Genomic DNA, 25,009 nt, shown 5'->3' with positions numbered 1-25,009 from the left:
TTGTAGAAAGATGTGCCTCTACAGAAAGCATTCTTAACCTTTTTTGTTTCATGGACACCTTTGGCAGTCTGGTGGACCCTATGGACCTCTTCTCAAAATAAAGTTTTTAAGTGCATAAAATAAAATACAAGGATTACAAAGAAGACTTCTTATATTGAAATACAGTTATAAAAAAATACAGTTATCAAGGCCACAGGTTAGAAACCCTTGCTCTAAGTCTATATAATATAGCTAGAGGGACTTAGAATTGGTTGAATGCCTGTACTCAAAAGAGTAGTCATTAATGGTTGTGTCAGCTTGGAAAGAGGTCTAAAAGTCTTAGAAGAGGTCTTGGAAGTCATCCAGACTAATGCTTTCATTTATTTTGGGTGGGCCTTTTTAAAAATATTTTTTTTTAAATTCTGGCCAATGACAAGTCAGATAAAATACCATCCAAAGATCCTTTATCACCTGAGTTGGTCTAATGTTTGAGCTATTCCAAGGTCCTTGGTTGGTCTTGTACTTAGGATAACGTTTTTATTGATGACTGGATAACATTTTTATCAATGACTTGGATAAAGGTGTAGATGGAATGACTGTTAGCTTTGCATATGACAACTTAGATTTGGTGGAAAGAAATATTTTGTAATAATTGACACTGTCCCAAAGTGGAATGGGCTTCCTCAAGAGGTAATGTACTTGGAGGATATGTCCTTGGAGGGATTCTTTTTCCTAAATGGATTGGGCTAGATGGCTGCTAAGTTCCCTCCCAATTCTGAGACACTTGGATTTATTTATCACTTTAAGGTTAACAAAATGCTTTCCTTAAAAAACAAACAAACAAACAAACAAACAAAAAAACCAACCCTGTGAGAAGTGAGGGAGAGTATACACTTGGTAGGTACATGCAACTAAGTATCTGTATCACAAATTGTGATTTGAAGCAGATGCAGCCTGGTACAGATTGGGGTTGAAGAGTTTCCTATTGAGATAATTGCCCAAGTTACAACAATCAAATTATCCCAAATCTAGAAAAGAGCTAACAAGAGAGAAATAGTACTTTTTACCCCCTTGTGTGAAGAAGCTATACTTATCCATAAATACTGTGCCCATCCATATGGGAAATATACCTTGTAATAATCTCTTGAGTTATTAAAAATCCCATAGTGAACTGTTTTTAGCCTGTAATTTCATTTGACTCTAGGTTTAATTCTATGTAAGTTAAAAATTCATTCTTTAACCTTTATACTTGCAATTTTGTTCTTTTTCCTTCCTTCCAGTGGTTTCAGAGCATAGTGAGCAAGGATGAATCGATGCCTGAAACACTAAAAAGTCTCATCTTCTCTAACTTCGAACCTTTGCACAAATTTCATACAAGTTTTCTCAAGGAAATTGAGCACAGACTTGCCCTTTGGTAAGGATAACCTTTTCTGTTTATCTCTCTTTCACTGAAATGAGAAATTATTCATCATGTCCCTAATTAGTTGACTGGAAGTACTTATTCATAAGAGGGTAAAATGAAAGACTCTGACTTGGTACCAGATTGAGTTATCATAAAGCCCATATATTTTTCAGTTGAATATTAAACTAATTGTGTTTAATGTTTTTAGTTTTGGGTGCATATGTATTTTTTTATAATGGGAAACCAGTTTGTGGATATGTAGCTGTCTTGCTGAATATGACTTAGATGGTTGCAGTTTTGTTGGGAGCATTCAAACCATCACAGTTAGGAATAAGTCAGATATAGGCATTTTGCTCTCCCTCAGACCAGAGCAGTGTATTGTCCTTGACCATACTGATGTAACACAACTTCTTTATAGCCTGTTTAATCTGATGCTTGTTGGCAACACAGCCACAATCAGTACCAGGTAGTTATTGTCCTCAACCTTTTTCGTTATTGACTCAGTAGTTGGGGAGAACTCAAAGGCATGGTGCTCCAACATGTTCCTCCTAGGTGATTTTCTCCAAGAGTGCCTGAGTTGCCTGAGGAAACTCAGTGTCTTCTAAAGATTGGGAAGATTTGGATTTTCTTTTCACTGTAGCACTGAGATGCCTTTTGATGCCATTTTCTGGGTCTTTAGGGCCTTTCACCCCATCTGGGGAAAAGAGTGATTCATAATTTCTAAAAACATTCTTATGTTAAATAGTACAAATAATGATAATCTCAGAAAAGCAAAAGAAACTATGAAAAACAGGAAGGATCTTATGTTTTGTGTGGTATTTGATCTGACTTGTCATTGGCTAGAATTTTTAAAGAAAATAATTTTTTTTTAAAAATCCCCTCCCAAAATAAATGAAAGCATTGGAGTAGATGTCTCCTAAGGTCCCTTCTGATTCTAATTTAGGAACATTGATCCATATATGGTAACCTTGATATAAAAGACAATTTCATATCTGAATCTGTCTTGGACAGTATCCAGTGATGGGGGGAAAAGGGAGACAGTCTTCCTCACAGATGAAAAAGATTGTCTCAAAAGCTTGTATCTTGCCCCATGGCATGGAACACAAGATTTCATAAACAAAGTTCTTAACAACCACCAAGTTGTGACCTTAGCATAGGATGCTAGCTGTAGTCTTTATATAGGATTGCAAAACAATACAAGCTCTTTATGTAAGCTTCTGCTACTACTCAGCATCTAGTGTGGCCTTCAAGAGTAAGGCAGAGATACCCCAAAGACAAGAGGTCATTCAACTGTGTAAAAAGAATCCTAAGCAAAAATCTAGCTTTCACCTGATAATAGAAAACTCACATCCATATGTTTTACATAAAAAGAGAAAAAATAAGATATCAGAAATCTGGCTTTTGATTATTGTTGCGAATAAAGGAAAAATAAGTATATATATATGTGTGTGTGTGTGTGTGTGTGTGTGTGTGTATGTGTGTGTATATATGTATATATATACACACACATACATACATACATACATATACATTAAACTCTGATTTCATCTGAAAGGTAGATGGTTTTATTCAATGTCTTCATTGTGCCCCTGGGTGAAGCAGTGTGTCTCAGTTTCCTTATCTATAAAATGGGGATAACAGTAACGCCTATTTCATAGAGTTGTTTTGAGGATCAGATGAGTTACAGTACGTAAAGCTTTACAGATCTTAAAGCACTACATAAATATGAGCTATTCTAGGTATGATTGTGATTTATTTATGTTTGAATTTGCTCTTTTATTCTGCCTGAAAACTGTAATACAATTAATAATGCTAGCTCACATTTATATAGTATTTTAAGGTTTAAAAGGTGTTTTATATAAGTCTGTCTTGTGAAGTAGGTGCTATTACTCCCATTTATGTTTTAGAGGCACTTAGATGTCAGTGGGTTAAGTCCTAATTCTGGAGTCAGGAAAACCTGAGTTCAAATTTAGCCTCAGATACTTCCTAACTAGCTATGTAACTAACCCTAGGCAAATTGCCTTAACTCTGTTTGCCTTAGTTTCCTCAATTGTTAAATCAGGATAATAACAGCACCTACTTTGTAGAATTGTTGTGAAGATCAACTGAGATAATAATTGTCAAGCACTCGGTACGTTGCCTGGCACACAGTAGGTGTCATATAAATGCTCATTCGCTCCCTACTACCCCTAATCCCCTTATAGATGAGGAAATTAATTAAAGGTCATAGAGGTAAAATGATTTTTACAGGACCATACAGGCACTAAATGGCTGTGCAATTGAAACCCAAATATTTTTACTCCAACCATTCATTTGACCAAATTGTATATCATTTCAACTCAGTTGGATATTACCTTCAGAGTTCAACAGAAACTATACTAAATCTACCTTCTTTCACTGGACAGATGTGTCAAGATCTGAAATGAAAACTGTAGATTAAATCCACTGTGTTGTTCTCTCAACCTTCCTCTATTTAGGAGGCTAACAATTCCATCATAGATAGGTTTTTAGGACTTAGCAAGGTGTGTAAATCTTCCTTAAACTAAATCTCCACATAGATCCATCCATTGTAGATCATCTGAATCAGTTTACAATGTAGCTTCTGTAGGCAGCTACGTGGTGTAGTGGATAGAGTACAGGACCTATAGTCAGGAACACTCATCTTCCTGAATTCAAATTTGACCTCAGACACTTACTAGCTGTGTGACCCTGGGTAAATCACTTAACCCTTTTTGCCTTAGTTTCCTCATCTATAAAATCAGCTGGAGCATGAAGTGGCAAACCATTCTCGTAACTTTGCAAAGAAAACCCCAAATGAGGTCATGAAGAGTCGTACACAACTGAAATGATTAGCCAACAACAACAATTGCAGAGGGGAGCTGTCACGCTGAGAGATGACTGACATTAGTCATTATTTAACTATGTGAAAGTTTCCCTATTCATGAGGAATAGATTCTATAAGTCCCTAAAGGTAGGTGGGTAATATAGCGCATAGGGTGTTGGGCGTGGAATCAAGAAGACCTGAGTTCAAACCTGGTTTCAGACACTAACTAGCTATGTGACCTTGGGCAAGTCATTTAACAGCTGTCTGCTTTAGTTTCCTCAACTATAAAATGAGGATAATAATAACACCTGCCTCCCAAGGTTATTGTGAACATTATATAAGATATTTGTAAAGCACTTAGCATAGGGCCTGGCACAGAGGCTCATAATAAATGCTTCCTTCCTTTCCTTCACAAAGGGAAATATGAAATACACAAGTATTGCATCCATTCCTGAAATAAAATGTTATAGATATTTATCCAATCCAAAGTTCTTCCTTTTTTTTTTTAATTCTTCTGATCACATTAGGAAAAAAACCTCAATTAGGTGTTGAACCATCTTTAACACCTCATAGCTTCTGATTATCTTCAAACAAGTTAGAATGTAAATACTTCTTTTATTAATGGAGGCTGTTCAAGGCCAGTGTTCGAAGGAAGTAGCAGCAAGAGCTGTGGCTAAAATACTGGTGTTGAGGAGGAATCTGTTTTTATAGATGAGAAAACTAGGCAAAAAGGCTTAAATGACTTGCCCAGGGCCACACAGCTGGTAAGTGTCTGAGGCTGGATTTGAACTCGGATCTTTCTAACTCCTGAAGAAGGAAATGGCAAACCACTCCAGTATCTTTGCCAAGAAAACCCCAAATGGGGTCACGAAAAATCAAGCTTGACTGAAAATGACTGAACAGCAACAGCCTTTGTTTATGTGTCAAATATTTACATTTATTGATACATTCTGTTAAACACCACAGACACTTCAAAAAAAAAAATCACCAAACCCTGCCTTACAGCTTTCGTTCCCTAAAAATAGGGATGTATGCCTTCCTTTGACAGTATGATACTTATGGGTTTAATTGATTGGTTCCCTTTATACATTGATTTTATTTACATTTTTTTCTGCTGTTGTGTATCTTTTGGTTCTCCTTTCTCCAAAATATGTTATTTTACTCAAGTCTACTCTTGTTTTTCAGAATTCATATTACTAATTCCTTATTGCATAGGGACATTCAATTACAGTGCTATACTATAATTTGTTTAAGCCTTTCCCAATCATTGGAACATATCTTGTTTCTAGCTTTTTGTTTCCATGAAAAAGTGCTGCCAAGAAGTTTTTGTCTATATGGATCTTTTCTTGCTGGTGATGACTCCCTTCAGTACTCAAGTAGTAGAATATTGAGGTTTAAAGTATATGAAAATTTTTGTAATTTTTCTTGCAAACTGTTTTCCAGGAACAATCAATCAGCAAGCATTTCTTTTCTTTAAATAATATTTTATTTTCCCAATTACATGTTAAAACAATTTTTAACATTTTTTTTTAAGTTTTGAGTTCCAAGTTCCCTCTCTCCCTCTCTTTTTCCCCTCCCCCCTCTCTGAGATGGTAAGCAGTCTGATATAGATTATATGTGTGCAATCATGTAAAACATTTCCGTATATTTTTTACAAGAAGACTTCAATTAAAAAAAAAGAATGAAAGAAAGTGAAAAACAACATTTCAGTCTGTATTCAGATAATATCAGTTCTTTCTGTGGAAGTGGATAACATGCTTTCTCGTGAGTCTTTTGGGATTGTCTTGGATCACTGTATTGCTGAGAATAGCTAAGTCATTCACGGTTCTTCATACAATATTGCTGTTACTGTGTACAACATTCTCCTGGTTCTCTTGACTTTGCATCAGTTCATGTAAGTCTTTCCAGCTTTTTCTGAAATCATCCTGTTTGTCATTTTTATAGCACAATAATATTCCATCAAAGTCATATTCCACAACTTGTTCAGCCATTCCCCAAATGATGGGCATCCCTTTGATTTCCAGTTCTTATCTACCACAAAAAGAGCTTCAGCAAACATTTCTTAAATGCTTGGGAATACAAAATTAAAAAAAAAAAAAAAAGCAAAACAGTCTCTGCCCTCAAGGAGCTTACATTCTAATGGGAGAAAATTAAACCTTTCTTAGCTCCATTAATAGAGAATTAGAATGATTGTCTTCTTGTGTTTTCCCATAAGCTACCATATTTCCAGTCTTGATGAGTATTCAGTGATACCTGATAGTATTAATTTGCATTTTTCTGATTATTTATGATTGAACATTTTAGGTGTTTTTTCATAGTTTTTACTACTTTAGAAAACTATTTTTCTTTGACTACCTTTCTGTTAGGGGAATGGTTCTTAATATATTTTTATCAGTTCCCTTTAAATTGTGAATGTTAGACTTCATCACAAATACATTATACAAAGATTTTTCCCCCAATCTATATCTTTTCTTCTTACTGCATTAATTATTCAATAAGAGCTCTAATTTAATTCCATGTCTCTTCCTTCAATTCTTTTATTTTATTTTTTTTTTAGTATTTATTAAGTACCCAATATGTGCCGGGCACTATGTTAAGCACTTTACAAATATTATCTCATTTGACCCTCACAAGAACCCTGGGTGGTCCAAGGTGCTATTATTATCCCAGTTTTACAGTTGAGGAAACAAAAAAAGACAGAGGTTTAGTGACTTGCCTAGCATCGCATAGCTTGGAAGTGACTGGGGCCAGATTCGAACTTAGGTCTTCTTGACTCTATCCCCAGTGCTCTATCCACTGTGCCACCTAGCTGCCTTTTAGGCTTTCTTAAGACTTTTGATGCTTTTTGAACATTCCATTTTCTTTTCTTTGGTTCTGGTTGTAGTTATTGCAGAATTACTCTCTTATGTGGGAGATTTATTCTAGTATTCTTTTATTCTGTGGCATTGATTCGTTTTACAAATAGCTTTTCTTTACCTACTTATTCTTCTCTATGATGATTATTCTGTATGAATTTCCTTCTTTTTCCCTTCTTTTGGTCATTCTTGTTTTTTTACAAGCATTTTTTAAAGCTTTTTTCAGTTAGAGTCCCTAAATTTAGATACAACTTTTAATTCAGTCATTTTGCTAGAAGGTACGGACTTCATCTTGATAAAAGAAAATGTTTTTATAACAACTGATGCTATCTGCTAATGGCGTAGATTGCTTATAAGATATTCCCCATCAGTGGAGATGTTTAAGCTAAGCTTGGTTGATCATATTTCTGGCCTCCTCAATAAAGAATTCTTTCATTGAGTGGGAAGTTACTAAGATCCTTATTACTCCAGGATTCTGCATCTCCATTTTATAGTCAAAGCCCAAAGTTGCTGGCAAGAGATATTAAACATAGAGTTAGTGATCAAGAGAGATCTATGTCCTTCATAAAAGTATTTTTATACCATTCTTATTAAGACTTATAAAGTGCATGTTGTCTGAAATGGTTGAGAATGGAGTAGAAATTAATTTTAAAGTTACTTAGTACCAAGAGCTCCTCACAATATGGAACCACATTATATTAAATTTGTAATATCAATAACCTGTGTGTACATGTACATTAGGGTATGTAATAAAGCTTTGTCAACAGTAGGAAGCTTCAGGGGCAGATACTTACCAGGAAGCAAATCTTGGAGTCCTGATTCAAATAAACACACCTGTTTGCATCCCTAACTACTAGTGGGTACTCCCAAGTGAATACACCTGGCTAGAGCATATAACAATTCCACAAAGCCTGCTTCTCACTAGAAAAACCTAGCTTCTCTTCAAAAGTAAAGGAACAGGTTTGGTGACTTCTGAAAACAGTGAAACTACTTAAAAAGGTTTGTGTTTTTTCTTTCTCATGTCCTACTCCAAAGTCTGTAGTCTATGCCTACAGAATCCTAGCTCTGGAACGCCTTAACAAACTGGAACAACTTTAAGAATAAGCCTATCAGTGCACTGTTGTCCAAAGGCTGGTATAACTAGACTTAAAAGAGCTTTTAATTAATCAACTAAAAAGTTAGTTGAAACAATTACTAATTTTAGCAAGGTAGCAAGATATAAAGTAAATTCCCCTAAATCATCAGCATTCCTATATATAACAAACAAAACTCTGCAAGAAGAGATAGTAAAAAATATCCCTTTTAAAATAACTCCAGGCCATATAGAATACGTAGGAGTACACTTACCAAAACAAATCCAGAAACTATATAAACAAAATTATAAAAAACTTTTTATACAAATGCAGATTTAAGAAATTGGAGAAATATTAACTGTTCATGGGTAGGCAGGGCCAGTATAATAAAAATGAGAATTTTACCCAAACTATATATTTAGTTTACTTAAATTACCAAGGAATTATTTTACATCAATTAGAAAAAAATAATAAAATATATTTGAAAAAGCAAAAAGTCAAGAATATCAAAGGAAATAATAGGAAAAAATGTAAAGGAAGGAGGATAGTAATACCAGATCTTAAACTATATTTTAAGGCAGTAATTATCAAAACTACCTGGTACTGGCTAACAAATAGAAGGTTAGATCAATAAAACAGAGTAGATGTACAATTTACAGCAGTAAATGAACATAATAATCAGAAAGTTGGCCAGCAGGTAACGGGTTTTCCTGGCCACAGTAACTGAAGAACAGTGTCTACTAAGATGCAGAGGCAGTTGTCATATGGATAAAATGAAATCCTTAAGTATCAGGATTCACGTACTTGGTGGAAGAAGAGTAAGCCATTTGCAAACTTTGGCATTATGTTTGTGTTTCCAAACTCTAGTCCAGATAATGACTGCTGTCCCAGCTCCTTTAGTAACTGGGTGAAGAGTGATTTTTTTATAACTTTGAGAGAAGTGACTCTTTGGTTAAATAATTGTAGCAATATTTAGAAATATATAAATAATAAGAATTCTTTTTTCAGGTTTCTAATAATTATGAGCTTTTGAGTTCCTTTAGTTTTTAATTCATTGGAGTGAGGGACTCTCACAAACTTCCAGATTTCATAATAATGGATAAAATGCATGGTTGGTATAAGGCTACAGCATGTCACCAGTGATGTCTTGTGAGTGGAGGACTTCATCAAGGACAAGGACAAGGACAAGGAGAGGATGGACAGACATGCCAAGTGTTGCCTTAGTAGCTTAAACTGGTCTAAACTAAGTGCTCAAGATACTTAGGAATTGTTTAAGCCTTATCCTTTGATCTCTCATTTGTCTATGAATGTTTCCTGATAATAGCATCCTTAGCCTCATATATTTCCCTGTCTCTTTATATAAACCAAATAGTACTTTGTTTTTTATCTGAAATTTTATTTTCTAAAAAAAATCTATTTATTGTCATCTCATTTTACAACATCTTTATCAAGGAAAATAAGACACCTTTTAAAAAAAATATTCAAGAAAAGGCACAGAGAAATTGGGACAATGCAGGCCTCCATAACAAGAGAGTTTGGGAATTGTAACTAAATAGAAGTGAACTCAGCTGTGCTAGAAATAAGACTAAAATAAATGGATTTTAATTGTTTGGAGATTTTCCCCCATCAAGAGTTAAATTACTTAATATTTGTGTTCATTAAATACTTCTTGATGATTGTTTTCAGCCTGACTCCCTGTCAAGTTAGAGCAAAGGGCACCATTTTACAATATTTGTGATATTTTTTTATTGCTCTAATAACTGAAGGAAGAGGAAGAAAAATGTGCTTCTCCCTCTCTTTCCCTCACTATGTAGTTTCTTTTTAAACAGTGCGGGCTGTTTGGCACTCATTTATGTGACAAGTGCATCTTGAGAAAACGTTTGCCCCTCCCTCTTGACTTTTGTTATCCTTAAAATTTTATGTTGCCTTTTAGAAGCTTTTGGTTTTTCTTTCTGTTTTCTTAACCTTCCCATAGTGTCTGGGAAATTCTTGAGGCGTAGTGGGTTTTTTCCTGTCCTCTCTGGCCTAAAATCAAGCCAGAAGTTGGATTCAGTACCTAAAGTGGAGAAGGCTTACACATCATGACTTGAGCCATATCACAAGTTTCCAAAGAGGTTTTAAAATTATTCCCCCACGGTATGAGAAGATCTCTGCTGCTGTAGAGTTCACATAAGAAGTCAGGATCCTTCACTGCTCTGATAGTTGCTGATGCTAATGTATGGAGGGACTTTTACCACTCCAGGAAACCTGAGTTTTGGGGATTTGGGGTGAGACTGCCACAAAAAGTGGCAGATTTATTCTTCTGTTCTGGGACATTTTCATGGAAAAAAGGCTAAGGTAGTAGGAGGTTACCAAGGGTCATCAAACCACTCATCAAGTCTTTCAGTCTGCATTATGATACGTTGCATTGAAACATTATTAAGTTATGTTTCAGGTTAGGGGTGGAGGTACCCACTTACTCATTCCTCATACCCTACCTATTACATACATGCATACCTTCCTCCACAGTGGTTTCCAGCTCACAGCTTCTTTCTCTATTCCACACCCTGACGTATTATACCCTAGGTTGATTGATGGAAGAATTCATCCCAATTCAAATATTAATGCTCCTGAAACATTCTAGTTTTTATAGCTTCATATCAAGCTTTGCCCAATCTCTTGAGGTGTTTACATTTGGACTGTGTTCATGTCTTTGTAAGGAGTTTGCCAGAGGCAGGTAGGAAAGTTTATTTGGCAAACCCTTTAAGAGTACCTCTTGGGGTGACTGCCAATTACTTTAAGGACCATAGCATAAAATGTTCTGAAAATCTGGTTAAGATCACAGCGGTTCTATGCCATGGGAATGAAATGAATAAGATTCTTTTCATGCAGCTGGGGAAGAAAATATTCTATATCCATCCTAACTCTCTCTCCCTCTCTGGTGGAGTTGGTGTGGAAATGGGAAATAAAGTCTTGCTTTTTCACCTGTGATGGCTCATTCCCTCTTAGCAAGAGTGAACTAACTGGATTACTGCAGCTACTTTTGGCTACACAGTGAGATTTCTAAATAAATTCAGTTCAACAAATGTTTACTGAGTACTGACTGTGTGAATACAAACACAGAGAAAAAATGAAACATTCCCTGCCCTTAATAAACTTAAATTTTACTGTTTTATTGCAACATAATAACAATATTAATAGTAAATAATAATTATATTAACAACATTTACAATGAGTTTTAAAGTTTACCAGGTGCTGTCCATACATGATTTCTCTGTGACGCCAACACTGCAGGTACTATCATCCCTATTTTTCAAATTAAGAAACGGGCTTAGCCTAGCATTGACTTCACTGTGCAATTGCCATTTCTTCCACATGTATACAAATAAGTAAATATAAGATAATCTTAAAAGGACAAGAGCACTAATGATGGTGAGAATCAAGAAAAGCACCTGATAAATATGAAGTAGTACCTGAACTGTGGATTTGATAAAGTAGGTAAAGGACTTTGCAAATGTTTAAATGCTGTGTCGTTGCTATTGTTATAATATATGTGTGTATAATGGATGAAGAGGATGGGAATGTATTTCTTCTATGTCTTCATTTGCAAAATTAATGGCAGTATCAGAATCACCAGAATTAGCCAGATACAACCTTTTTCTCTGCTTTATAAAGGGAAAGCAACCAGTACCAACCCCGAAGTTGTTTGTTGTTGTTTTTAAAGAACAATCCCCAGAGATGAAAGTCAGGTAATGGTTGATAAAACTCTGCTGCTGTTTAATCATTTAGTTGTGCCTAACTCTTCATGACTCTATTTGGGGCTTGCATGGCAAAGATGCTGGAGTAGTTTGCCATTTCCTTCCCCAGCTCATTTTGCAGATGAGGAAACTGAGGCAAACTGGGTTAAGTAACTTGCCCAGAGTCATACAGCTAATAAATTTAAATGTCTGAGACCAGATTTGAACTCATGAAGATGAGTCTTCCTGATTCCAAGCCCAGTGCTCTGTCCACTACAATACCTTCGAACTAATGGCCAGGGGAGAAAAAACAATGGACAAATCTTGGGGGTTGGAAAAAGAGATGGTGGGGGGTGGTGTTGAGAGTGGAAATTTTCTTCTTCTAAGGATGACCGGTGAGTAAAGAGGAAGGGGGTTTATATCCCTTAGGACTAGTCAGTGGGAGGATAGTTGGTCGACACTTTTCCATACCCATTATGATTTACTAATCCAGACAAGTAGGGTCTTCATTTACTACTGCCTTGGAGTCCAGAGTGATGACCCAAGGTTCCACTGCTATTCTTTTTCAGTTGTCCTGAGAGTACTTTGAGTGATCTTACTCAAGATGAAATAGCATTACAACCCATATTCGTTTATAAAATCTAAACATTCATCTGTGTAATAATATGTATACCAAACATTTAATGTAAAAAAAAAAATAGTAGGAGAGCAGTTTGTTCCAGGACCATTTCTACCTGAACTACATCAAATACAGGATGAGGAAAATTAGAACCATGTAGCACTCTGAGGTGTATTTACATATGTAATTTTACCATCCTCACAGCTGTGTTTTAGAGGGATAGTCATGAAGTCGTCGAAATAGCCCTAGATTGGTTGTCTAATGTCTTCAGCTAAACACTATATGACTTTAGGCAAGACCCCACTCAACTGGGTCTCAATACCCTCATCTATAAAATGGGATGGTCGCACTAGAGACTTTTCTAAGATATCTTCTAGTTCTAACTAGTACAATTATATTTTTCCCCCTAACAGCAAAATATAATTTTAAAATATACCTTAGACTTAGCTGCTTGTTAACTAATTATACACTGTCCATCTTTTCAAAAATGCTTTCCTTTTTAAAATTACTCTATCTTTGTAAAAACGGATAAAAAAAGGGCATAGATAATCATTCCATTTTGCAAATAAGAAAATGAGGCCACAAGAAGTTAAAAACCATTTTTGTTCCTCTTTGAATATTTTCTTTTAACATGAACTTAAGTATTAAACATAAAACATTTAAAATTAAGATTGCATTTGTAACTGTGAACTTCTGTTACACAGTTTTAAAAAACTGTGTATTAAATTTGAAATAGTGTTCTTTCTACTCCAGCACTCTGCTTCCCACGACCTAATTATCTTTACATTAGGCTTCTTAATGTGGGATCCATATATAAATATAGATACACATATACACAAATGTAACTTTATTTCAATACATAGTTATATAGTTGTATTTTGATATAACTGATTTCCTTTGAAACTCTGTTTATGTTATACATTTTTAAATATTATTCTGAGAATGGGTACATAGACTTTACCCCTCCTCCACCAGGGTCTGCAACACAAAAAATATTAAGGACCCTGTCTGTAATGTTTCAGTCACGTCCAACTCTTTCTGATCCTATTTGGGGTTTCTTGTCAAAAATGCTGGGGTGGTTTGTCATTTCCTTCTCCACCTAATTTTATATATGAGGAAAGTGAGGCAAACAGGCTTAAGGGACTTACCAAGGGTCACAGCTAGTAAGTATTTGAGGCCAGATTTGAACTCAGAAAGATAAATCTTCCTGACTTCAGGCATGGCAGTTTCAGTACACTCTTTAATTGGTGAAAGAATCTACTTAAACCCTCCAGAAAAGCACATTTTAAACTTATTGCATTCAAAAACTACATTCCCAAAGGGAGGCCCTGTGCTCAGGCTTATAACATTTTATAGGATAGTTCTGTGACTTTATTGCAGACAAGATCATCATTACCCATTAAATTTTCTTTCAGGGTTTTGAATAGATTTTATATTGACCATAACTGAGGGGAAGGGTACAGAGTGAAGTAGGGAGCTATGTTTTGATTTAGCTTGGTTTATTTTCCACTGATTCTTACTGCCTTGTGACTGTTCCCGAGAAGCCTGAAGAAACAACGTATAGTATAATATGGTGTCCACTACCTGGGACACAGCTGAACACTTTTGTATTTTTCAACACTTTAGAGATAAACTTACCAGTTCCTTTTTAAGAGTCCAGAATATGATTCCTTATCGGCAGATGTCCGCCATTTTTATTATGTAATGCTCAATGACTTTGTGCAAATTATTTGATCTCTCTTTCTCTCTCACCCCCCCCCCGGTTTCCTAAACAGGTTGATAGAATAGATCTCAGCCCACCAGCTTTTTCATGATATGACTACTTTCTGTCTTCTTTGTCCTTCTTTATAGACTTCATTGTTGAATTATATACTAGCTTTAAAATATACTAGCTATTTTTTTTCACTTGCTAAGAAGAGGAGGGAAAAGAAGAAGCATTTATATAGAGCCCACTATGTGTCAGACGCTGTTCTAAGTGCTTTTTACAAATACTATTTAATTTCATCCTTTACAACCATGCTGTGATGTAGGTACTATCCTTATCCTCATTTTATGTTTGAGCAAACTGAAGCAAACAGAGATTAAGTGACTTGCCCAGGGTCACACAGCTAGTAAGTATATGAGGCCAGATTTGAATTCACATCTTCCTGACTTGTAGCACAGAGCTGAATCCACTGTACCACCTCCAAACATTGTATTTGCTCATTGATGAGTGCTAAATTAATTATAACATGCAAGTTAAAGTGTGTGGCATTTATAAGGACTGTTAGGTCTCCTCTGATTTTCTCATGCTGAAAACATCAAACAAATGTTCTTGCTGTGGGCAGTTCCTTCATTGCAACACTACATATTTGCATTGACAACTTCTCAGGGCAAATAGGCTTTCTATACAAGGACTCTTTTCACTTGTGGGGTTAACATCCGGAGGATGTTTTGGAAGAGTTATAATTCCCTTTTCATGTTATTCACGACAAACTTGACCTTTTCGTGGTTGTTCACAGTAGAACAAACGCTGTGGTGATTGGTTGTTTTACTGATTATGTTTTTAGAGGATTGAGTTTTTGTTTTGCTTTTTAAAATGCAGGGTTTCTAGAGTTTTGAGGTAAGTAACATGTAGGAAAAATAAAATTAGGAAAATTTATCCACATGCCATAGCAGCAGCATCTGAAACCACATAATGACCTAAGGATGTGTAGACTGGCTGATTTATGTGCCTAGTGATGACAAAAGGCCGGGGTGTGGGTGGGAAATGAGTTTTGCTTGATGTACAAAGGAATTCTTTGAAAATTGCATATAAAAAGCTCAGTCTAATTTCTTTTCCCTGTTAAGTTGTGATGGGCATCAGAAGTCAACATCTAATTTTTGAGAGGTTAGTAGATGAATAGGAAACATTTCATTGTTAATTGTAGGGTGCAATTCTCTCACCTTCCATGGTGACCTCATCATCTGACTTTTTTCCCTTACTTATCATTCTTGGCTTTGATATTCATGCTGATGATCTTTATGCTTTTGTCTCCCAATTCTATAAACTCTCCAACTCCTTACCTTGCATATCACTAACTTGTAAAAGTATGCAATTGTTGAATTGAATTCCTTACTCCTACCAAACCTGGGCTCCTCTGCACCAGCATTCAATCAACAAGCATTTATTAAGCACACACTTATACTGTGACTATACAGTGTGTCCTGTTAGGATTCTGGGAACAAAAATACAATGAATGAAACAATCCTTACAAGCTTACATTCTACTGGGAAGACAAGTATGTGTCACATATATATTTGTATACTTATATAGATGTATATTTAAATACAGACCTACATATATATGTATTCATGCTTGTGTATAAACATATACATACAGAAGTAAATTAAAGATAATAAGTACAAAGTAGTTTGGGAGGGAGGGAAGACATTCGCATTTGGGAGGATCGGGAAAGGCTTCATCTAACAAGGTGGTTTTTGAGTTTGTATCTTGAAAGATGAGGCAAGAAGGTGAGAGGTGATGAGAGTCTCAACTAAGATAATAGATGTATGAGTGGAAAGAAGTGGTTGGCTACAGTAGATATTATGGAGGTAAAATCAGCAAGACTTAACAACAGATTAGATATGAGGAATGAGGGAAGTATAGGACACTGCTAAGGTTAAGAATAGAGGAAACTGGAAGAATGATGGTGCCTATAGAAGAATAAGGAACTTTGGCAGCGAAGTGGGTTTTGGGGGGAAAGATGATGACTGCAGTTTTGGACATACTGAATTTGGGATGTCTCTGGAACATCATGACCTCAATCCTTTTCACATTCCTTGTTCTCCTGGTCCATTACCCCAATTTATCTTTACTTTTCTCCCTAACCAGTTTTGCTCCCTTCCTTTCAATGCTAATCCCTCTTCCAAGCGATATTGATCCCATATCCCTTGGCATTTCCAGAACCTTGCTACATCAATTTTCCCTGCTTTGTCTGAGATCTTGACTCTATTTGTTATTTCAGTTAACCAAATAAGCAGCAAGCATTTAGTAAGCTCCTCTATGCCTGGAACTATGCGGAGTGCTGTGGATCCAAAGATAGAAATTGAATAGTCCCTGTACTAAAGGAGTTTACATTATTTTAGGAAAAATATCTGTGCATGCGCAGGCATGCGCGCGCGCACACACACACACACACACACACACACACACCCCTCTACTGTATTGGTGTTGGGAATACAAAGGCAAAAAACAAAAACATTCCTGACTACTAAGAGCTTGTGGATAAGGGAAGCACAGGATAAGGGAAACACAAACTTCCTGGTGTTTCTTCTTGAAATAGTCCATTTTATTTTTAGAGAGCTCTAATTATTAAGAAGTTCTTCCTTATATTGAGCCAAAATTAACATTTCTGCAGTTTTTATCTATTGGCCCAACACCTGCCCTGTGGGGGAAATTAACATAAATCCATCAGCATTGTGCTGGTACATGGTTAATAAGTGGATCTCAAAAAAAAAAGTGCCCATGACACAGTTTTAAGTTTAATATGCATTATTAACATTTTCTCCACCACTCTTTACGTCTCGACGATCAACAAAACAATAAATCCAGCCCTGATTTGTAGCATCTGCCAATTTCTGAAGTGTAAAAGCTCACACTGAAAATCTAACAATCAACTCTTGTGAAACTATTCAAGCTGGTGCCAGTATATTCCTGGCAGTTCCTCTTCCACATAATAATCTTTTGAGTATTTGAAGACAGCCATCTTATTCCCACTGTCATCTTTCCAAACATAGAATCCCCAATTCCTTCAAGTGATGCTCATATGAAATCATTCTGGTCATGTTTTTCTATTCTTTCTCTGCTTGTTGATACCCTCCCTAAAATGAAGTATTGAGAGCTGAACATATTACTTTAGATGTGATCTGGTCACTGTCAAGATAGATAGTAGTAGTTTTCAGAATTTTAGATATTGTTCTATACAATTGCCAAAGATATGCCTCACTTGAAAACCTTGCACGCTTACAAGCGATATAACAACTCACAAATCTGAATTAAGCATTGGTCTTTTGGTGCCATTAACAATTTGATCAACAAATGGCAGCTTTGAATGCCAAGTGTTCATGCTGATGGAAAAACTTAACTTTCTAATTAAAGGGCTTAGATGTTCATGGGTCATTTTTGAGTATTTCTGTGCCTGGACTAGAATTGGAGGACTTTGGTGTTAATGGAATGAACTAGACACTAGAGTGTCATTATGTTATAAAGTTAGTATATGCAGAGTTGGAGCCTGGGTTCAGGGGGTTTTCTCCCCCTCAAAGAGGCAGGAGGTGTAGTTTTAGGAGCATCATCATTTTTATTTATTGTGTAAAGAAATAAAAGATGCTATATTGAAGGTTCCTAACTTCTCTGACTTTCTTCAAGCCTTGCTAACCTTCCATTTTCTGCAAAAACTCTTTCTAGACCCCTTTTAATGGTAGTGTTTTCCCTTTTGTCGTTTATTTCCAATTTATCCTCTCTGTAGCTTGTTTGCTGATTGTCTTCCCCCATCCCCCACCCCAACTCAGCCTATGAGCTTCGTGAGAGCCGGGACTGTCTTCTGCCTTTCGTTGTATCCCTCGTGTTTAGCACAGAGCTAAAGCACATAGTTGGTGCTTAATAAATGCCAGTTGACTGACTAATCAAAGGAAAGGTTGTAAGGTAGCCTTCACGAGCTTTGAGCTTCCTATCCATTTGATTAAGTGCAATCAACGAATTGCCAACAAATCTCAGCCATAACGATATTTTAGTCAGAAAAGTAGTATTCTGATCAACTTTTGTTCTGTCCAGATTTGAGATAATGATGATTTTGGCCAAAAGCCAGACAACGATTAAGTTACTACAGTGCCATGAAGTGGTGAGATTTATGGCCCCTAAAGTGAGAGGACAGTAGCAGTTACAAGTTAGGATTTTTGTTACCTTACAGTAGTTCCATTGATGGATACAGCAGCTATGTGGACTGTAACTTATCTGCAGGAAAATATCACTGAGAACTTACTGGTTGATATGGAGTTGAGGGAGACAGAAATTTGCCTCATTATTGATTAATTGGCAGTGCCACCATATACTGGAACTTGCTTAATGTTGTCTGTTCTCTTGGACCTCATCCAATTACTGAAGCACTGAAGGAATCTTACTCAGATATGTCTCGCCTGTGAGGCAATTCTAAGACAAGGGATTCTGAGGAGGAAAGGGGTCATCTCTGTCGATTTTACCAGCACAATGGTGGTGTATTTCCCTCTTCTCCCTTGCCCCCTTCCTTTTGGTAACACATTAATGAGATAAAAGTTATTGCCTTAAATTGTTAGAAGAAAGAATGCTCTTGGAGTATGAATTTTCCTTTGAATCTTAGTTAAAAAATAAAGGAAAAGGAATGAAAAAACAGAGAGGGAAAGACAGATAGGGACCTCAGTAAAACCTTGCTGAGGAAAGAGGATGAATGAGCCTGTTTCAAGCCTGGAAAACATGTGCTTTGTCTTCAGAACTTTCATGATAGGAGAGATTTAATTAATTAATGGGCTTCGGGGCTCTCAGTTGTCACTGAAACGTTATTTACTCAATATGCTTAGTTGGAGCCAGCAAAGTGAATAGCATGCTACTTATTCATTGCATGTTTATTTGCCTGTGACCTGCAGGACTACTGTAATTTATGAGATGAACTTACTGCTTCTGACCAACAAGACTTCTCTTACCCCCTTATAAACTGCCCTTGGTTTGTTTAATTAAACATGGGAGTGCACCCTGCCATGGGGCTCCCTCCATCCTCTCCCTTCCCCAGGAGAAATGCTTGATATGTTAAAGATTAAATAAATATGATTCCAGATGTGTTGAATGTTGTTCAGCCTGACTTCAGCTGAAATGAAAACTGTTATGTTCTATTGTTTGAAAGCTATTAAATAACACCTTTGAGATATACAGTCTGAGGTTTCCTGATGATTTGTGTTCTGTACTGCAGCATTCTATTTTAGTGGACAACCCACCTCAGATATCATGAATAGAATTTTTTTTTTCTTTTTGGTGAGGTAATCGGGGTTAAGTGACTTGCCCAGGGTCACACAGCTACTAAGTGTTATGTGTCCGACACTGGATTTGAACTCAGGTCCTCCTGACTCCAAGGCTGGAGTTCTATCCACTGCACCACCTAGCTGCCCCTTAGAAACGCACTTCTTAAATTTACTTATACATCACCTTAGGAGTTGGTTTGGATGTGTAGCCTTTGATTTACGATGGGAATATTTCTTTTTAAAAAAATCTGGCTATGACAGTCCTGTCTGGGTAAATTTTCTGTAAACTTACACACCCATGTATAACCTCTATTGTCAGCCCTACCTGTGTTTCTTGTAATGGCATGTCAGTCCACTTCCTGTTGCTCCATTAAATTTCTAGACCAAAATACTCGACGTTAACCATCACTCCTCTCTATCTATCTATTCCCCTGTGAGAGTATATGTTCTTGAGGGCAATGACTCTCTTGCTTTTGTATTTATCCCCCTAGGGCTTACCACGATGCCTAGCAAAGAGTAAGCACTTAAATGTTTTTTCATTCATTCATTCAAGCAAAATATATTTAGAGCGTGTATATTGACCCCTTCCTCTCTATTTCTCTTAACAGTGATATGAATAGGCTTTTTCTATGTCCAGTTTTTCCATCTCTGACTGTGCAGTTTTTTATTTTAAGTATTTTATTTTCCTCTTCCTAGGCTTTCCTGACTACCTTGGTCTAATTTAGATAAAGAGCTCTTCAAGGCAAAGTCTTCTCCTTTGTGTCTTCAGCTCTCTAAAGTGCTGTGTATACTTGTGTTAGTCTATAAATAGCAAGTCATCAGAAGCCAGGATTTTCAGCTCCTAGTTGTTAAAAATGGCATTTAGACTTCTGTAGGAACTCTGAAATTATCCAGGTGTAACATGAAAAATGATGTTGGAATTAGGTTAAAAATGTTTTTTTTTCCTAACCACACAAACACACACACACACACACACACACACGCACACATGCACGCACACAGAGAGGTTTTTCCCTAACTAATCCAAAACAGGCTATGTACTCTAAAAGTAATCAGAAAGTTGGAGAACATGGAAGGAATCTTATGACATTTGGCAAAAAAAAATGCCTCTTGGTCTTCTGTGAAATGATGGCATATTTACTGTGATATTGGTCAAACTGGGCACTAATTATAATTTCCTTTGCTTTTGCTCCTAGGGAAGGCCGCTCAAATGCGCACATCAAAGGAGATTACCAAAGAATTGGTGATGTCATGCTGAAGAACATTCAGGGCATGAAGGTAAGCCAGGTGCAACATCATTGTGGACTACTCTCCAATGTAAAGAGAGTTCACTCCCTTTGCTTCTGTGGGAGCCGTAAATGACCACACCAGCAGTGAAAATGCCACCTCTGCCCCCGGGAAAGAGGAAGAGAATTTGGAACTCAAAATCTGAAAAAAGAATGTTAAAATTGTACTTACATGCAATTGGGAAAAAAATAAAATATTAAATTAACCCCTCCGAGTTAAAATTTCTCTGAGATTTGATAACATCAGAAGTACTGGAGTCATTGTGTACAGCAAGCATTTCTTAATTTTTCATGCCTGAATTTCTATGGTATTCTTTTTTAACATAAAGCTGTGAAGTAGGGTATTTCAGCAAATCATTTTTCAGGCCAAGAAATCTCTTTGAAGGCATGCTGAAATTACAGGGCCTGTCTTGGGAAGCAGTTTTTGTACCTTTTAAAAAGAAGGATTCTGAGAGTCAGAATGCCATAGTGGGTAAACAGCTGGTTTTGGAGTCAGGACAACCTGGATTCTTGTCATACTTTTAACAGAAATAAGCTGTGTCACCATGCACAAGTCATTTAATTCCTGAGGGAGCTAGTAAATTTACTAAGACTTAATTATTTAGGAGAACTCACATGTGTGGACCGAAAAAACAAAAACAAAAAACATACAGAAAAAGGGGAAGTTTCTGTATGTGCAGTATCAAAATATGAGGTAATATCACTGAAAACCTAGAACAAAACAGTTGCTTAGTATTTTGTATGCTAAACAGTTGGGCAGCGAGGTGGCTCAGTGGGTGGAGCCCCATGCCTGAAATCAGGAAGACTCATTTTCCTGAGTTCAAACCTGGCCTCACACACTTACTAGCTGTGTGGCCCTAGGCAAGTCACTTAATCCTGTTTGCCTCAGTTTCCTCATCTGCAAAATGAGCTGGAGAAGCAAGTAGCAAACCACTCCAGTATCTTTACCAAGAAAAGCCCAAATGGGGTCATGAAGACTCAGACAGTTAAGAAATGTGGGAACAATAACAACATAATAAACAATTGATTTGTTGATTGTGAAATTTCTTGGTAAATATGTTGAAATTTTTTTTTTGGTTTGTTTTTGGTGAGGCAATTGAGGTTAAGTAACTTGCCCAGGGTCACACAACTAGTAAGTGTGTGAACCTGGATTTGAACTCAAGTCCTCCTGACTCCAGGGTCAGTGCTCTATCCGCTGTGCTACCTAGCTACCCTGTTCTGTTCTTTTTGTTTTGTGTTGTTTTGTTTGTTAATTTTTAATTTTATTTATTTATTTGTTTGTTTATTTTTGGCTAGGCAGTGGGGTTAAGTGACTTGCCCAAGGTCACACAGCTAGTAAGTATCAAGTGTCTGAGGTCACATTTGAACTCAGGTCCTCCTGACTCCAGCACCACCTACGTGCCTCCAATTTTTTATTTTTTTAAATGAGTGTTTTAGTATTGCCTAGACAAGACCCAAATCTGAATTCACAAGCATGTGGAAATTCATAGTCAATTCTATCATTTACATTCAAGATAGAGAACATGCAAGTTTTCTTGTCCTGAGAGAGAATAGAACATTGTAGTGCAGAGATCTGGGCTCTGACATAATTCAGTTCAACAAATATTTGCATATAAAGTTATATAGGGTAACTTTACCCCTTAGTGACTTGGTTTCCTTATCTGTAAAACAGATAATATTAATCACCCAAAAGAATTTACAAAATGTGGACTGTGTTCCCAGTATTTCTAATTAATCTCCATAGAGAATAAGTTTTTTGAGTCCAGAAACTATTTTAATTCTTTCTTTTTGCCCCCACCACATAGAACAGTGGCTGGCACAGAGTCAGTACTTAATTATTGTTTGTTGATTTATTTATTACCTATGTAACGTGATTGTTATTTGGAAAACCTTCAAGCATCTAGGAAAGTAAGTTGATTTTGTTTTTATTACCCTGGGTACAAAAGTCACCAAGAACGTTTAAGGATCATATATCAATGACAGTAGTTATCTAAAAGATTACACACAGTTCTTACTTTAAGTAAATTCACATTACACAAATTTCACTTTATGTGAAAGAAATAAGCATTCCATAAAAAAAAAAAAAACTGTGTTAACTTTATTGTACAGTACTGTGCTTTCTCTCTCCACTCCTGCCCTTTGACTTGGTGTTCTGTGGCCTTCCAACCCACCTTCTCTCCCCACCCCCCCCAAAAAAAATTTTTTTTAAATCCCTCAAGTGAAAGGAGAACAGCCACATGGAGTGACCAACAGTAGACTGGGGGCTTGGCTTGAGATCTCTAGCACTGAGAGAGGAGACCTTTGTTCTGCCCTACCCATCCACCCATGTGTCTGTCTTCTGTCCAGCCAGGCCCAGGTACCTCATGTCTGTCCACTGCCCCTGCCTGTCACCTGGCCCCCTCTGCTTCCACACATATTCTTCCTCTTGCTTATAGCCAGCCCCCACATGGCTGGTCCCATCCCCCATGCATTCCTCCTCCTACTTTCACTTCTCTGTCCCCAGCTCCCACATGTCCTTAAACCATGTGCTGGCCCCCTCTTTCCATGGGCAAAAGGCCCCTTCCTGGTTCCTTTCCTCCCTCCCTTCCCCACATCCTTGGACAAATTTACATTACAGAAAAATCGCTTTACATAGAGGTCTGCACATTGGTCCATTTACATAAAGCAAGAACTGTGTCTGTTCACAAGATAAATAGAATACATCTTGAGTGCTTTATAAGTTAATGTTCTATTAATTTTTAAAACAGTGCCCAATTTCTTGCAACTAAACTTTAGTTTTAGGTTGTTTTCAAGTTACTAAACTTAATTTATTTACAAATTCAGTAAATTCAAAATTTCTGTTAATGAATATAGAGTACAAAGGTCTGTAAATACTTAAAATGACAAGACTTCATCCCGTTTCATCTCTCTACTGCTTTTGACACAGTTGCCCACCCCTGTCTCATGGATTGCCTCTCTTCTTTCAGCTTTCTTGATACTGTTTTCCTTCCTGCCTGATCACTCCTCAGTGCCTTTGAGTAGATTATAACCCAACCTCACTTATCTACTAAGGAATTTCTTCAAGATATCTTCTCTCTCTCTCTCTCTCTCTCTCTCTCTCTCTCTCTCTCTCTCTCTCTCTCTCTCTCTCTCTCTCTCTCTGTCTCCCTCTGTCTCCCTCCCTCCTTCCCTCTCCTCCCTTCTGTCCTCCCTTCCTTGTTCTCTTTCTCTTATCTGTTTATCTGTCTGTCAGTCTATCTACCTATCTATATCTATACATTCTCTTTCTGAGTGAGCTCATTAATGTCCCTGGGTCCAGTGACCACTTCTCTTCAAAGGAGTCCCATGAATGTATATCTAGCCCTCCTCTCCAGTTCTCCTTTCCTCCCTCCCCCCCCCACTCTCCAGCCCAATAACCTGCATCCCCATCCCAACTACCTGCTAGACAGCTCCGCCTGGATATATTATAGGGGCATCTCAAACATAATTATGTCCAAAATGTAATTCATTGTCCTTCCCTTTTAACCTACCCCTCTTTCGAACTTCCCTATTTCTCTTGTGGGTATCATAATCCTTCTGGCCAGTCAAGTTCACAACCTCAGAGTTATCTTAGAGTCTTCATTCTCACTCCCCATAGCCAATAAATTGGCAAGTCTTGTCCATTTTACTTCCACAGTCTCATATATCTATCTCCCTTTTTCCTCTCACATTACTTTCTAGTTCCATGCTTCTTAACCTATTGCTTGGATTATTGCAGTAGCATCCTAATTGGTCCACCTCCTTCTAGTCTTTTCACTACCCAGTCCATCTTCCACTAAGCTACCAAAATAATCTTCCAGATCTACCATGTCACTCCCCTGTTCAGGAATCGTCAATGACCCCATGTTGCCTCTAGGACAAAATGCAAATGCCTGTTTTAAAACCCTTCCTAATTTGGGTTCACCTTTTTATTACAGATTATTTTACATTATTCTTTATATATTCTGTGTTCCATCCAAATTGAACAACTTTATTTTTTAAGTTTATGGTATTGATTTACCCTATGTAAACATTCAGTCCCCCCAGTATAATGGAAGCTTCATGAGGAGACTGGGTTTTCTTTTGTCTTTGTATCACCTGTGCCTAACTTAGCGTCTTATGTAAGGACTGCTTCATAAATGCTTTTAAATTAAATTAAAAGCAAACTTTTTTCCATCCCAGTTGGCCAGATACTGTTAGAGAGCATAAGTTTTAGGAGCAAGTAAAATGCTCAAGTATGCCAAGAGGGTGGA

At 36.9% G+C, this 25,009-nt stretch overlaps 1 protein-coding gene across 2 annotated transcripts in view; it reads left to right on the top strand.

Annotated features, from left to right (window-relative positions):
- Window positions 1–25,009, top strand: part of FARP1 (FERM, ARH/RhoGEF and pleckstrin domain protein 1) — a 331,129-nt gene that overhangs the window by 276,472 nt on the left and 29,648 nt on the right. For both annotated transcript variants that reach the window (XM_027854091.1, XM_027854092.1), the window contains exons 16-17: window positions 1,260–1,393; window positions 20,670–20,751. In XM_027854091.1, the coding sequence (XP_027709892.1) occupies window positions 1,260–1,393; window positions 20,670–20,751 (216 nt within the window). The remainder of the gene's footprint in view (window positions 1–1,259; window positions 1,394–20,669; window positions 20,752–25,009) is intronic.

The sequence above is a fragment of the Vombatus ursinus genome, unplaced genomic scaffold (assembly GCF_900497805.2).
Source record: "Vombatus ursinus unplaced genomic scaffold, bare-nosed wombat genome assembly UNPS02010304.1, whole genome shotgun sequence".
Taxonomy (NCBI): domain Eukaryota; kingdom Metazoa; phylum Chordata; class Mammalia; order Diprotodontia; family Vombatidae; genus Vombatus; species Vombatus ursinus.
The sequence above is the reverse complement of the archived record's forward strand: the minus strand, read 5'-3'. Positions and strand labels throughout refer to the sequence as shown.